Source organism: Balaenoptera physalus (genome assembly GCF_965194825.1).
Source record: "Balaenoptera physalus genome assembly, chromosome: 6".
NCBI classification, from domain to species: domain Eukaryota; kingdom Metazoa; phylum Chordata; class Mammalia; order Artiodactyla; family Balaenopteridae; genus Balaenoptera; species Balaenoptera physalus.
In genome coordinates this window covers 58815499-58831672 of record NC_138885.1, presented here as the reverse complement: position 1 = coordinate 58831672, position 16174 = coordinate 58815499, and the positions used below count along the sequence as shown (strand labels likewise).

The 16174-nt window shown below is 39.4% G+C and overlaps 1 protein-coding gene across 2 annotated transcripts in view; it reads left to right on the top strand.

The window, feature by feature from the left end:
• The window catches only part of GRB14 (growth factor receptor bound protein 14), a 180762-nt gene that overhangs the window by 10916 nt on the left and 153672 nt on the right, over nucleotides 1–16174 (top strand). Inside the window, exon 2 of one of the 2 annotated variants that reach the window (XM_082465051.1) lies at nucleotides 5011–5110. In XM_082465051.1, the coding sequence (XP_082321177.1) occupies nucleotides 5015–5110 (96 nt within the window). In that variant the 5' untranslated portion in view covers nucleotides 5011–5014. Of the gene's footprint in view, nucleotides 1–5010; nucleotides 5111–16174 lie in introns of those variants that run through there. The other variant, XM_082465049.1, reaches the window with a different exon arrangement.

Here is a 16174-nt window from a genome sequence, read left to right as displayed (position 1 = left end):
CTCTTCCTTCCTTCCTTCCTCCCTCCCTTCCTCCCTCTCTTCCTTCCTTCCTCCTCCCTTCCCTCCCTCTCTCCTTCCTTCCTCCTCCCTCCCTCCCTCTCTTCCTTCCTTCCTTCCTCCTCCTCCCTCCCCTCTTCCTTCCTTCCTCCTCCCTCCCTCCCTCTCTTCCTTCCTTCCTCCCTCCCCTCCCTCCCTTCTTCCTTCCTTCCTCCTCCTCTCTCCTCCTCTCTTCCTTCCTTCCTCCCCCCTTCCTCCCTCTCTTCCTTCCTTCCTCCTCCCTCCCTTCCTCCTCTCTTCTTCCTTCCTTCCTCCCTCCCTTCCTCTCTTCCTTCCTTCCTCCCTCCCTTCCTCCCTCTCTTCCTTCCTTCCTTCCTCCCTCCCTCCTCCTCTCTTCCTTCCTTCCTCCCCTCCCTTCCTCCTCTTCCTTCCTTCCCTCCCTCCTCCCTCTCTTCCTCCCTCCCTTCCTCCCTCTCTTCCTCCTTCCTTCCCTCCCTCCCTTCCTCTCTTCCTCCTCCTCCCTCCCTTCCTCCCTCTCTTCCTTCCTTCCTTCTCCTCCCTCCCTTCCTCTCTCTTCCTTCCTTCCTCCCTCCCTTCCTCCCTCTCTTCCTTCCTTCCTCCCTCCCTTCCTCCCTCTCTTCCTTCCTTCCTCCCTCCCTTCCTCCCTCTCTTCCTTCCTTCCTTCCTCCTCCCTCCCTCCCTCTCTTCCTTCCTTCCTCCCTCCCTTCCTCCCTCTCTTCCTTCCTTCCTTCCTTCCTCCCTCCCTCCCTCTCTTCCTTCCTTCCTCCCTCCCTTCCTCCCTCTCTTCCTTCCTTCCTTCCCTCCCTCCCTTCCTCCCTCTCTTCCTTCCTTCCTTCCTCCCTTCCTTCCTTCCTCCTCCTTCCCTCTCTTCCTTCCTTCCTCCCTCCCTCCCTCCTCCTCTCTTCCTTCCTTCCTTCCCCTCCCTCCCTCCTCCTTTTCTTCCTTCATTCCTCCCTCCCTCCTTTCCTTCCTCCCTCCCTCCCTCCGTACCTCCCTTCCTCCCTCTCTTCCTTTTCTTCCTTCAAATATAGCAGACATTTATATTGCTCCTCTCCTCCTTCCTCTTACCAATTTCTTTCCTTGATCATCAATAGGCTTTAAGGCCCCCTTTTCAATACTTTTTAGTACTTTTTTTTACTTTACCTTCCATCTTTAGGTAATTATTTTACCCTTTATTTCTATATGTTATTTACAGTTAATTCACTAGTGCACTTTTACTCTCACCCTGTTTTGTGCTTCTTTTAAAGATACCCTGGCTGACTAGCTATAATTTCATTTTCAGTAGTGGATATAAATAAAGGTTAACTTGACTCCAGCTCTTAAATAGCACTTTTATGGTTAAGTGGTTATGGCTAAGTTTATGGCTGTGGTTAAATAATTTCTCAGAAGAACTAAAAGTTAATGGCTTTGCGTCATTAAGAACATCTTCTAATTATTCCTGTCTTTTATTCAAATTCTGTTATAAACAGAGTAAATGCTTTAAATTTCTTTATATTTATACAGTACAAATAAATGCCTTGTGGGGAAATTAACCATACTTTTTCATCTGTTTTTAAAATAGTTTTTGTCACTTAGTGTATATAGTTTGTCATATCGTTGAATAGTATTTCTATTTTTCATTTGTGTGGAGTAAACTAGCCAGGTATCTGCTGCCTAGTCTGTTTGCAGTGATTATATCATTTTGTGTTGCTAGTGATTTATTTTCTGAGAGTTATTCATATTGAAACATTTTCAGTTCAAGTGGATCATTGACCTAAAGCACTTTTCAACTTAATAAATATAAGTAAAAATTGGACTTTTCATTTTGTTATGAAGTTTTGATTATAGCCAAAAACTCTAATTTGACTCTTTTCTTAACTTAGTTCTTTTAGCATTTAAAAATACCAGATCTCATTACAAAAACTTATGCTTCTCCAAATGGGAATGTAACACTGTTACATTTTCTGTTTCTCTGTTTTCGTAGGTGACATGTAAGTCATGTTTCTCTGTTTTCACAAGTAACATGTAAGGGTACTTCTGAGGCTTAATTTAACCATCATAGGTGACACTTGAGCAGTGTCATTATGAAATAATATGCAAATCCTTCACCTTAACAATACTCACCGAGAAGCTACTATGTATTAGGCTCAATGTGGGGCCCTAGGATACAACAGGAAGCAAGACTGTACCCTCTTTGCAGACTGTTCTCTTCACCTGCAAAATAGGAAACTGATATTTTATAAGGCTCCTCTTAGGAGTAAAGTCTCTAATTAATCTGATTGTTTTTATTTCAAAGATCATAAAAGATTATCCATTTTAGTAAAAGCGAAACTTTAAAAAAAATTAAGATATTTTAAGTGATACCTGGTTCAATATCTAGAGTTTACCATGGTAGACAAGAACTGGTGAATGTTAGGGTTATCTTTGAATATGACTATAGATGTGTGTATTTATATTTTCAAATATATGTGTATTGCACAAAGGAATTTAAATTGTAGGTTGCCATATGCACTCAGAAAATTGAACAAAAGCAATGAAACATGGTAAATACAACAAAACACAACAAAACAGAAGTTAGAGGGTTTTACACATAGACTAAACCCATTCCCTGAAAAATTCAGGGCATACATTAAATATTTCTACTACCATGATACTGAGATGAGAGGATAGCCTTATGGTATTACACACTGACTCTTCAGAAAATCCAATATTAAAAATCCTAAACTCATAAGAGAACTAAGTGTATTAGTTCCATGTTACACAAGGAGTCATTTGTCGGTTTTCTTTAAAAGGAACCATTTATGATCCCTCCACGAGTATATTTATAACATGATTCCATGTACAAAATTTCCCTTTCTGCACAGTTTCTCAGTAACAAATCTATTGTGTAAAGCATGGTCCACTTGTAATCTTCTTATACCGTACTAAGCTAGGCTGAGCAGCCTCAAGGTCATTCAGACTGGTTTTGGCTTCTGTGTAAAGACGGCCCCAAGCTATTTAAGGAACATCTGGCTGCTGGAGAGCTTGCAGCCAAATTTGCCGTTCATCACTAGCAAGTGCCTGCTTTTTAGATATTAACCTCACTCCTGGCTCCATCTAACTTTTCCATTCTTATTTTTCATTTACTTTGTTTAAAAACACATATTAATTAAAAAGTTAAAAAATTTTACATGTGAAAAAAACTCTCAATAATCTACCCTAAATTGTTTTGGGTGAATATCTAGATATAAATAAATAAAAAGGGGCTAAATAATTTGTGTGATCATTAGGAAACCCAAAAGACCAGAATTACGCAATAGCCTCTTGCTTTAGTTATGTTTATGCTAAAATATCCAAAATGAATAACCACAAAAAAGCATCACTTTTTAACAGACAATAAGTCACGTGTTAGTAAACACAAAGAGTTAGCATGGGTAAATGACTTATTTAAATACATGGTTTTACTTGAAGTAATCCTAATAGTACTTATTTGTAAATTAAATTCTAAACAGTATATAAATCTGCATAAATAGACTATGACATCTTGAAAACTGCTTCAATCTTTAAAATAGTACATTAAAGTTGATTTACCACATGATCCTCATGAAAATACCTATGACATCTACATTAATACACAGTGAAAGGATAGTAATCAGTGAAACGTCTGGGATTTCCACATGAATCAACACTGGTGCATTGCTAATGTAACACTCAATTACATCATGTTTAATTTATGTGGAAATGTTTGGATATGCCTAAAATGTCTGTGGTAAATCATTTTGGGATCTTAATTGAACATTTTTCTGTGATAAATTACTCTGTAAACACTGAAATAATATTCTTACATAACTACCAATTTATTCTGAAAGACTCCAACAACCCCAAATCATTATTTTCTTTGTATGATCCTAAGCTTGTATCCTTCAGGAATTTATTTTCCTTTCTGGTAGCAAATAATTCTAGCATTCACGAAATGCTTATTTCCATCCCATAGCTTGGTTATCATTTTTTAAAACTCAAAATATCTATGTTATTTTAATATACTAAAGATCATGGTGAGCTATAGTCTCTTCAGTAATGAAAAATGCTTAGAATTAAAAATGTGACACTCTTTTCCCCAATAATAAGCTACTTAATTTAATATACTAAAGTAGTGATACTCTATTTTCATACTCAATTACTTTATTATTAAGAATACTTAAGGGACTTCCCTGGTGGTGCAATGGTTAAGATTCCGCCCGCCAATGCAGGGGACACGAGTTCGAGCCCTGGTCCGGGAAGATCCTACATGCCGCGGAGCAACTAAGCCCGTGTGCCACAACTACTGAGCAAGCCATAACTACTGAGCCTGTGCGTCTGGAGCCTGTGCTCCGCAACAAGAGAGGCCGCAATACTGAGAGGCCCGCGCACCGCGATGAAGAGTGAGAGGTCCGCACACCTTGATGAAGAGTGCGAGCCACAACTACTGAACCCGCGTGCCAAAAATACTGAAGCCCGCACGCCTAGAGCCTGTGCTCTGTAACAAGAGAAGCCACTGCAATAAGAGGCCTGTGCACCTCAACGAAGAGCAGCCCCTGCTCGCCACAACTAGAAAAAGCCCGGTGCAGCAATGAAAACCCAACGCAGCCAAAAATAAATTAATTAATTTAAAAAATATTTTAAAAAAGAATATTTAAGAAAGGAGTTCATTTTCATGGTGGAGACTAGTTGAAATGTCACCATTATAGTTAATACAGAAAAGATTTTATATGAAGCTGAGAAATAAATATTTTTAATCATAAAAATACTATGATACTAAAAATTAATAATTTCCCATGTCACTACCATTCATTACCTGATGAAATGTTTAAATCAAATAAATGTTTAAATCAAATAAATTCTATTTTGAAATTTTTATACACCTGTTTACTTGAAATATAATTCCCCCTAGAACTATAATTAAAGTAATATAATTTAATTAAAATTGATGTAAATTTATATTATTCTAATAGTTATAAACTTAAATTGGACTATGATTTTTCTATCATTTTCCAGAAAAATGAGTCAACAGCAAATCTGGAGACTGTACCAATCAGAATTCTTGGCTGCAAACAAACAAACAGCAGCACCAACAAAGCAACATGATACAGCAAAGGTAATCATGGGTTCTTCAGCTGAGGCCTTAACTGGATTTTGTGACTCCCTTCCTCCACTACACTTTCCTTGCCTTCAGTTTGAATCTCAATGGGTCATGATTCTTTACCCAATATGGTGAGGGATCTGAGCCCCTGGTAGCCTTGCTTAAATCGGATTGCAGTATACTGACATTTTCTTCCACCCACAACTGTGGCAGTAAGTCTACTTTCCCTTAAGAGGAACTGACAAACATAGTAACACAGCAACAACAGTAATAATCTTTTCTCTCTAGTTTTTTGTTTTTGCCTGCTTCCATAGGGCATGAAGAACCCAAACTGATTAGGTGCAGCCTTAGCTTCCAATTCAATGGAATTCCAATCCTCATGTTCCTATTCCATCAGAATCCAAAATCAAAAGGATAGAAAACAAACAATTGGCAAGTGAGTTAGTAAATATAATCCTGAGAAGCTCCATTCCAATTTTAAACCCTACAATTCTAGACTTGGATATTCTGACCAAGTGGAAAAAGAACTCCATGTGGCAATCGTTTGTTCAAAATGTAAACCATATCCTGCAAGAAAACACATCAACCCCCCACGCTGTTGACTCTCGGTTAAGCTTATCTGACTCAGTGACTAGTTTCTTCTGGTAATGGGGTATGCAATAGTATCAATGAATCCCTTGAATATTAACCCATTGCCTTCCTTGTTTCCTTAAAAAAAATGAGTTCCTTTAAACTGAATCTATTTAGTGTGGGGTACCATCGCCTTGCATAAGGCAACCAATTAATCTACAGATGGTGTAATGACAGAGAAGAATGATCAGGGAAAGCAAAAACAAATTCAGAATAAATATCTACTGCAATAAGGAAAAACTGCTGCTCGCTGCTCCCCATCCCATAAAGATGATAGGTATTCCGTGTAGACAACTTGATATCAAATTGTTCTTTGGTCTCTCTAGGTATAATGCTTTTTAGAAGGCCATGATCAGTTACTGATACTAGAAAATGGAGTGTTCACTGTAGCCGGATGGCCACTGATGAGAGCTCCTTGTTGTTGAAACCACGGATAATCTTCATTCCCTCTATGATAAACATTTGGTTCATGAATCCGCTGGCATTGCTGAGAAAGGAGGTTAACCTATATTTACTGACTGGGTCACCTTATCTGTTCAACATAACCTTTCCCCAAACTCCCTCCATAATCTCCAACCCTGCTCTTCCCAACTGTCTGGCCATCCAGCTAGTTCATTAGCCACTGAGTTGGTATAGGTTCTTGTTCTGATTATCTTTACTGCATATAAAATTAACCTACAATTTAGTGGCTTAAAACAATCATTCTATTATGATCATGGATTCTGTAGGTAAGGAATTCAGGTGGAACACTGGGGATGGCTTTCCCTTGCTCTATGATGTCTGCTGCCTCAGCTAGGAAGTCTTGAGTCTGGGGATGACTCAATGACTATGGGCTGGAACCATCTGAAAGCTCCTTCACTCACATATCTGGTACCTAGACTGGGCTGACTCAAGGACGAGGACTGGTGACTGAAGTAATTACATGTGGCCTCTCTTGGCAACCACATAGCATGACAGCCACAGGGTGATAGGATTTCGTTCCCAGGGACCACAGGAAATAAGTTAATTAGCTGTTTCACTTTTGCCTAGTAGAATAAGGCAGATCTAAATTCTATCTCTAAAATGACTAGAATTTTAAATTCCTTCACCCTCAACAAAGCCAGATAAAAGCCCTGGATCCTGCCAATTTCACCAAGATTCTGTGCTGCAACTCACTACGGGTAACAATTTCTGTTTATAGCGGGGTCTTGGTTGCACAGCAGAAACTGACTCTGATCCTACTAAACAGAAAAGGACTTCACTGGAAGAAAAAAGGTTGGCTCAGACAGTCCATAAGAGGGCTAAAGAACCAAGCTCAGAAAAGGGCCCTGAATTAGAGACTGGGAAGCAGAGAATGTAGCTAAGCTCATATCTCAGGATCAGCCTGGAGAGAACATCTCCACGAACAGTGCCCCCACTGGATCCTGGCTGCCGCTGCTAACATGAAGACCTACCACCGCTGTGACTGACTTCACTGTTCAGTCACCTCCAGAACAACCCCTAACTACCCCTGATTTTGTCACTTTCTACAGATCCAACATTCCCATATAGAGCTTCCTGCTGGCCAAACTTAATATGTCTGCTTCCTAGCTCTTGGGGTGAGAAGAGGGGATGAATGCTTCTTCTAGTTCCCCAGAGGGAAGTGGGACTCTGCGTCACCACATTTACACAACAGGATTCCTACCAAATAAAAACGGGGCTTAGATTACGGGCAGACAAAAATAAAGCACATACCTATTGAACATGCTTAATCTGATTATTTAATAATTAAAATGAATGAATGGGTGAATTAACAGTAAGACTTAATTAGTTCAAGCAACTACTTTAATAAAAAGAGCCCCAAGCTTCTAGCCTTGATGTTGCTATGTGACTGGGTAAATCATTTAACCTCTCGAGTTCTTTTTTCTCATATATAATAAGAGGGTTTGGCCTCTGATCTCTGATTTTCATTAGAACTAACGTCTTTTTAAAAATTATTGTCAGTGTTATTTGCAGGGGCTCATCCACATGGTGGAGCCATATGCCTAGGACTTGGCAGTACCCACTGCACTAGTTTTTATAATATTTAAAAAACTCTTAGTGAACCAAGTTGGCTAATTTTTTTGAAGTTACAAATGGATTGTTTTAATGTGTGTATATAATGAAAGATTATTGAACAAAGCTTGGTGAAATTTAATGGTTATGCATCCAATTTTCCATTTTGTGTGCAGAAATTTGGGGATTAAAAAAATTTTTTTTTAACATTGTCTCATTTAGTTTTCTGAACTCCAACACAGTTTCATCGTCTGGAGATAGCCTATAGCCTGGAAAACAGCAAATTCAAGAAAACACCCTTCCCAAAAGAGTATGGGTTCTTGGTATAGAAATCTTTTCATGAGAGACTTGGTTCCAAGGTTCTCCATGAGGAAATTTGGGTACTTTCCATTTAATTCTCTCATCTGAGTCCATCCTTCAGTGGCCTAGATGTCACCTCTGAGGATGATTCAACCTTTTCAAGACAACACAGAATCTTTTCTATCCTCTTTGGGAAAGATCACAAATATGCTTCGGAGGGAAAGATGATGACATTCCAGACCGTCTGGCTTCCCCTTTCACAGTGATTCTATTAGGGAGTCTCTCAAGCTTATACGCAATCCCCCTTCATCCATCTTTTGGCAGCCCGTACTGAACCAAGACCAAATCTTCAAAGACTTAACTCGTGGTGGCTCCCACAGCCCATCCTTCACAACCGAGCAATGTCTTGTAAGTTCAGAGAAGCATGTTTGCACTTTGGACAAAAATATGATTGGCCAAAATTCTGCACAGTTTGCTATACCATAGGATGGATCCAAATTTCCAAACAGGGTTATGACAGAAAGATCAGACAATTGGAATAGGCATTCAGAAATGGCTGCTCATCTAGCAACATGAAGTTCCCATCCTTGGGGACTTTTGGTTTTATTTACCCGACTTGAGTCATGTCTGTGTAAGGGAAATTCCTAGTGAGGTCCTGGATGTGACCACTGGGTGTGCTCCAGTCTCCTCAAGCCAGCACCAGGTCAAAACAGGACCTCATTCAGTGAAGCTTACAGTCAGACTGGTTCCCTCAGTCTTGCTGTGGGGCTGGCTCCATGGCTACGGGGAAGCTCGCACAGCAGGAATATGCGTTCAGAAGTTGCCTTCCAACCAGCTACATTAAATCCCCATATTATGGCAGACAATGGCTGTTATATTTCATCACATAGACGTAACCAAAGATTACTGGTTAGTTGAAGATTTAATACGAACAGATGATGGGTAAATTTCACAAGTGACACAGTGTTGTTTGGAACATTTTCATTTTCTCACCAACATTACAAAAAAAAAAAAAAAAAAATCACAGCTGAAGGGACCAGTAATAATGGTCTACTTCATGAGCGGATAGAGAGAAAACTCAAGAGGAGAGTAAATGTTCACACTTGTACTGTGTTAAAATTCTTCACACAGGGCCTGGCATAAAATGATCATAACAGCGAACTAACATTTGTGTTAGTTAACTTTACGACATGGACATATTATTACATCTATTTTTAGGGAGGAAAATTGAGGTACAATAAAAAGTTACATTGCCTAAGTACGTCCTGTTAGTTAGAGATGGGCTGACGTGTGAACTCAGGTCTTTTCTTACCACAGCCCATGGGCTTAGCCACACTACTCTGCTTGTGATGGATGCAGGCTGAATAGATATATTTTTTAAATAAATAAATACGCTAAGCACAGAAATTATAGAATACATAATGCCTTCTTGGATTATGATTTTTTTTGTTTTGTTTTTTGTTTTTAAAGTACTCTTTTCGTATCAGAACATTTAAAACCCCACATTTGTTTATTTATTTATTTTTGGCTGTGTTGGGTCTTCGTTTCTGTGCGAGGGCTTTGTCTAGTTGTGGCAAGCGGGGGCCACCTTCATCGCGGTGCGCGGGCCTCTCACTATCGCGGCCTCTCTTGTTGCGGAGCACAGGCTCCAGACGCGCAGGCTCAGTAGTTGTGGCTCACGGGCCTAGTTGCTCCGCGGCATGTGGGATCTTCCCAGACCAGGGCTCGAACCTGCGTCCCCTGCATTAGCAGGCAGACTCTCAACCACTGCGCCACCAGGGAAGCCCCGGATTAAGAGTTTTTAAACCTCCTCTTCATTCCTATTATATTCTTATAATTTTGTTAATTTATTTTATTAGTGTCTCGAATTCAGTTTAGCAAAAATATTCTTCCTAAACTTTAATAAAATCTGTTGGTTAATATAGACATAGCTTGCTTTGTGTTAACTTTTTGTACATGAAACTGTGTTGACCTTTGATGTATATACTGTATAGTTGTCAATTCCCAAGTTTAAGTATATGTAAACGAAAACAAAATCTCTTGTGTTTTTTAAAAGGTTAAATGAAGTGACAGAGCACATTTATGACCTATGTAAATACAATAGATTTGCTGAAGGGACTGTTTCAGTGGCCTTTACATACTGGTGTCAAGTTCAACCAAACATGGTAAACTTGTTCCAAAAATACATGTCATTTTTAGGGGTCACATTTATTGCTGAAATGACATTCTTATGTGCTATAAAAATGACAGTCATTTTATGTAGACCCCTTTATTCATTTGCCACTATTCTCTGTTTCTTTTTAGGATTTCTGAGGATTTTTATTTCCTATTGTATATCCAAACCAACCTTACTGTGTCCCTTAAAAAGAACTTTACAGAGAAGCATCCAGGAATTAATAAGTAAGCAATAGAATATTTTAGATAAGTTTTACAGACTGTTCAACTGTCACATATGCCAAAAAAGTCACTGTTTTTATATAGACTGGTAATTGACCTGATAATCTGTGTAGGAAGTGACTTGTTTTATTCACTTACATATTTATATATTATACCATTATACAGGCATCCAGTGCTTTGGGGAATGAATACTTACAAAATAATGTTAGTTAAAAGGTCTTGTCAAGTAAGATGAAACTTATTTTAGTTGCAAAATCAGGGGTTGGCAAACTTTTCTGTAAAGGGTCAGACAGTAAATATTTTAGGCTTTCCTGGCCATATGGTCTCTGCTGCAACTCCTCAACTCTGCCATTGTAAAGAAAAAGCATACAAATAGTGCGACTGTGTTCCCATAAAACTTTACGGACACTGAATTTTGAATTTAATTTTTACATATCACAAAATATTATTCTTCTTTTGATTTTCTTCAACCATTTAAAAATGTGAAAAGCATTCTTAGCTTGTGGGCCCTCCGGCTGTAGTTTGTTAACCCCTGCAACAAACAGTGAAATCAGACGTAGGTGAATAACAAAAATCTCCCAATGAAATGACTTTTTTTTTTTTTTTTTTTTAAAAGAAGCCATCCGTGCTTGACTTTTTTTTTTTTTTAATTATTATTTATTTATTTATTTATTTTTGGCTGTGTTGGGTCTTCGTTTCTGTGCGAGGGCTCTCTCCAGTCGCGGCAAGCGGGGGCCACTCTTCATCACGGTGCGCGGGGCCTCTCACCATCGCGGCCTCCCTTATTGCGGAGCACAGGCTCCAGACGCGCAGGCTCAGCAGTTGTGGCTCACGGGCCCAGCCGCCCCGCGGCATGTGGGATCCTCCCAGACCAGGGCCCGAACCCGTGTCCCCTGCATCGGCAGGCAGACTCTCAACCACTGTGCCACCAGGGAAGCCCCTGAAATGACTTTTTAAATGTTAATGATAAAGGGCTTCCCTGGTGGTGCAGTGGATAAGAATCTGCCTGCCAATGCAAGGGACACAGGTTCGATCCCTGGTCTGGGAAGATCCCACGTGCTGTGGAGCAACTAAGCCCGTGCACCACAACTATTGAGCCTGTTCCCTAGAGCCCGCAAGCCACAACTACTGAGCCCGCGCGCCTAGAGGCTGTGCTCCACAACAAGAGAAGCCACAGCAATGAGAAGCCCACGCACCGCAACAAAGATTAGCCCCCGCTCGCCGCAACTAGAGAAAGCCCGTGTGCAGCAACAAAAACCCAACACAGCCAAAAATTAAAAAAAAAAAAGTTAATGACAAAGATACAAAGATAGTGGCATTTTAATTAGTATATTTGCTTTTGCTTTTAATCTCTGCTAGGAATTTTCATCTTCTTTGTTACCCCTTCTGAATTTACAGTGTTTTCTAAATCCACTCTCTTTTCTTTTTACTATCGGTCAACCATTTTACCCTTGATCCTGTAGTCTTCAAAACGTGCACTGATTTGCTATATTCTTACAATTTATAATAATTGATAACAATTATTGAGATAATTAATAACAAAGAATATATTAGCTTCCTCTTTATCCTTGCCCTGATAAAAGTTGTCACTTTATATGTTTTTAGGTTTTCATAAATGCAATAAGTAGTCCTCTGTCTTCTTATTAATATAAAATTTTCTTCCCTCACATTTCTCTTTAAAGAGAATTTTGGCTCTTCTAATAATGATGTAATCTAAAATGGGGATTAATGGCTATTAATAACATTGGCCCTGAACATTGGCCCTTGTGGAACTGGTCAGAATATGGAAGACCAGAACCAGAAGTATAGGCAGGATCAAAAGTTGGGTGAAGACCTGAAATAGAAACACACAAGGATAACTGTTTTAATGATAAGGAGGTGAAGATGTGATACTGAAGGAGAGTTCAAAGTTGGCCATACATCCAAGGAAAAAGGACAGGCGCATCACAAGAATAAGTGACAAAAGTTCTAAAAGTTCAAAGGTGACTTTTTAGAGATGGACTAGGCCACTGGTCAAAACTAAAGAATACTAATTAGTTGACATTTTAATACAGATTTTGGGTAAGATTCATAAACAACATAGTGTCTGAAAAATGTTTGTTTTCTCATAACATTATCAATATTACAAAAAAAAAAAAAGACCCTCAGAGCAGAAGAGAAAAGATCACTAAGTATGAACAAGTTGATGAGCTGATAACATCCATATTACCAGCTGATAACATTGGTTTGGCAGCTGGTAATATGGATCCTTAGCTAGAGAGGCCAAGGTTCAAATGTATGTGAATGGCAGGCATTGCACGGTGAAAAGCCCAAGTGTAGAAACTGGCACACGAAGTAGGAAAACTAGAGACAAGGTAGAAAGAGGAATGGGATCAAGGAAGATATTCACAACCTGGAATCTGAGTCATCTATCAAAGATAGATTGAAACTTGCAGGGAACAACCTGAATTTTGAGTTCCTACCAGCATTGGGAGAATAGTCACAGATGAGGTTCTTCTGCAGAGGAATTAGAATGGCAGGAAAAGAAGAGAGAGAGAGCGAGCTGTACTATAAACAACATAAGATAAGAATGAAGTGACACCATAGTTAGATTACATACTTTTTATAAAGTGAAAGCTAGGTCTTTCAATTTATTCATTTAAAGTATGTCACTATTCAAAGTATGTGTCATCAGTTAGAGATTAGTTGATGTTTATTTTAGTCATTTTAATGAAAAATATGGTCATGGAAAATGCATATTTGATTGTGTATGTCCTAAAATCCGGTACTCATGCCTGTTTGGAGAAGTCCATCTGGTCACATACTCGGCCTCACACCTTAACGACCCAACACTAAGTCCTGTCCTAGCCCCTGAAACATCTCTCTATGCATCTATTTCTTTCCTCCCGGTTGTCTCAACTTAGTTCAGGTCTTTGTCTTATTTCACTTGGATTACTGAAATGTCTTCACAAATTCTCTCTTCACTCTGGAGCCAGAATGATCTTTACAAAACAAAAATTACCTCATGCCCCTTCCCATCACTTTTAAAAGCCCAGCTCCAATTAACACCCAGCTGCACAACTTTGCTAATGAACTTTTACGTCTCCATGCCACACTTTCATTATCTATCAATATAAAATCAGGAGTAGTAGCAGTACCTAGAGCATATACTAGTTACAAAGACAAAGTGAGATAAATTTAGAACAATGAGGAGCCCACATTTCTGTAACTGAAACTTGCAGAAATGCATTACATGTTACTCTTATTATTGAGAATGGCATCCAAATTCCTTTGTAGGGCATTCAGCACCCCTCATGATCTTGCCCTTGCTTTCCTGTCCAGCATTAACCCTCTTCACTCTCCGTACCATTCCCTCCTTTGCACCAGCTAGGCTCTGCTTGAGCTATACTGAACTACTTGCAGCTATTTTGAACCTTCCATTCTTTCTCTTGGATTAGGGTCTTTGCACATGTACCTGTTCTATCTGGAAAGTCCCATCTCACATAATTTGCCTAATTAAATTCTATTCTTTTTTAGGACATAGCTTCATGGTCATCTTTGCAAAGACTTTTCTGGTCTCCCATGCCTGGACCAGCTGCTCTTTCTGCCTAGATGCCCTGTGTACCTGTGTTTTCACCTGCCTTCCTAAAGATTCACTGTAACTGCTTGCTTCTTTGGCTTTCTCCCCATTTATCCATAAGATTCTTGGAGGCAGAATTTTCTGAGGGCAGAGCCTATGACAGTGCCTGGCACATAATGCACATATAATAAATATTTGCTGCCTTCATGAGTGAATAGGATGGCATAATACAGTTGTTACTTCAAAAGTGAAACAAAGCAAAACATATTGGTGGCAATTATATAAAAGTCCTATTTGTTTCCTTCCCAAAATATTCAAGTATGCTGGAAATATGTAAGTAAATGTGGCATTTGGAATATAAATGGGTCTTAAGTGAAAGTTTGTAATCATTATATATCAAGCATTTTAAAAATGTACTGTAGGGGCTTCCTTGGTGGCGCAGTGGTTGAGAGTCTGCCTGCCAATGCAGGGGACACGGGTTCGAGCCCTGGTCTGGGAGGATCCCACGTGCCGTGGAGCAGCTGGGCCCGTGAGCCACAATTACTGAGCCTGTGCGTCTGGAGCCTGTGCTCCACAACAAGAGAGGCCGCAATAGTGAGAGGCCCGTGCACCGCAATGAAGAGTGGCCCCCGCTTGCCACAACTAGAGAAAGCCCTCGCGCAGAAACGAAGACCCAACACAGCCATAAATAAATAAATAAATAAACAAATACTTTAAAAAAAAAAAAAATGTACTGTAAAAATACACTTAATGTTACAAGCTGTAAATTATTGAACCAGATAGAAAAAATCAAATTGGCAAACAAATTATGTTTCTATTTATAATTATTTCTTACTTTTTTTTGTTTTTCAGTTAGGGTTTCTCCTTTAACTTTGAGATAAACATGTTCACTGAGCTTGGTTTACTCGACTGTAACCCAGGACTGACTGAATTGAAGCACACTGGGGAAATACAAATATATTTTTATTCATCATGGCAGATGCTTTTTGAAACTTGAATTGTGAGAACAGAAGTTCAATTATGTGTTTTTCACTTGTTGTTCTGACACAAAGAGGCCAAATGACACAGTGGAAAGATCCTCAACTAAGTGTCAAGAAAAAACCTTGTATTCTAGTGCCCTCTTTGCCACTTAAAATAGCCTTGTGACTGTGTGTCATTCAATATCTCTGAGGTTTAGATATGGAAAAGAAAGACATGTTGTAAGTGGCACAGCAGGGGTGGTAGAAAGTCTCTGATATGTACATGCCTGGGGAGTCCTGGTTTTGCCACTAATACTTGGGTGACCACTGAACCATCTGTATTCATTTTCTCTTTCACTCATTTACATACTGTAAGTGCTCAGCATATACTGACACTTTGTTAGGGGATTCAAAAATAAAATACATGGTTCTCATCTAGAGTAGCTCAGAGTTCAGTGTAAAAGACAGAGATCCAGATCTCTGATAATATCATCTCTAGTCATACATCCCAAACATTTATGTGCATAAGAATCACCTGTGGATTTCCTTAAAATGCAGATTGTGATTCAGTAGGTCTGGGGTAGAGCCTGAGATTCTATATTTTTCACAAGTTCCCAGGCATACAGACTGTGGACCAGTGGACCGCAGTTTGAGGAGCAAGTTCATTGGGATATAAACAGAGAGATGCTGAAGGAGCACAGAAGAAAGGAAACTAACTCAACCAGGAAGGCTTCACTGAAAAGGGAGGTATTATATGCATATGAGTAGAGGGAATATTTTATAAAGGACAGAAGTGTGAATGGCTATGATGTGGGTGTGGAAGAAAAGATAGCAAATTGGTGGAGGCATGTGGCAGGGAGACCAATTTCCAGGAAGTGCAATAGTCCATGTGGGGAATGATGAGGACCTAAATTACCTTAATTCTTTCATCTGATTATTCGTAGCTCAGTTTTGCAAATGGGGTGTGGTGAAGAGGGCCTCATGAAGGTGGGAATAGTGTGGATGAAAATGAAACAGATTTCTCCCAATATATTTATGAGGTAAAAAATAACAGGACCAGATTTCTGATTAAATGTGGTTGAGGGTAAAGGATGAGGCATGCAGGGATGTTTGCATCTCAGGTGACTGAAAAACAGGGTTATTTTTTAACTCAGGAATTCAACAGAAGAAGCAGGTTTGGATTTGGTGGGGGAAGTGAAAAGTGAAGATGAAGTGAGTTTT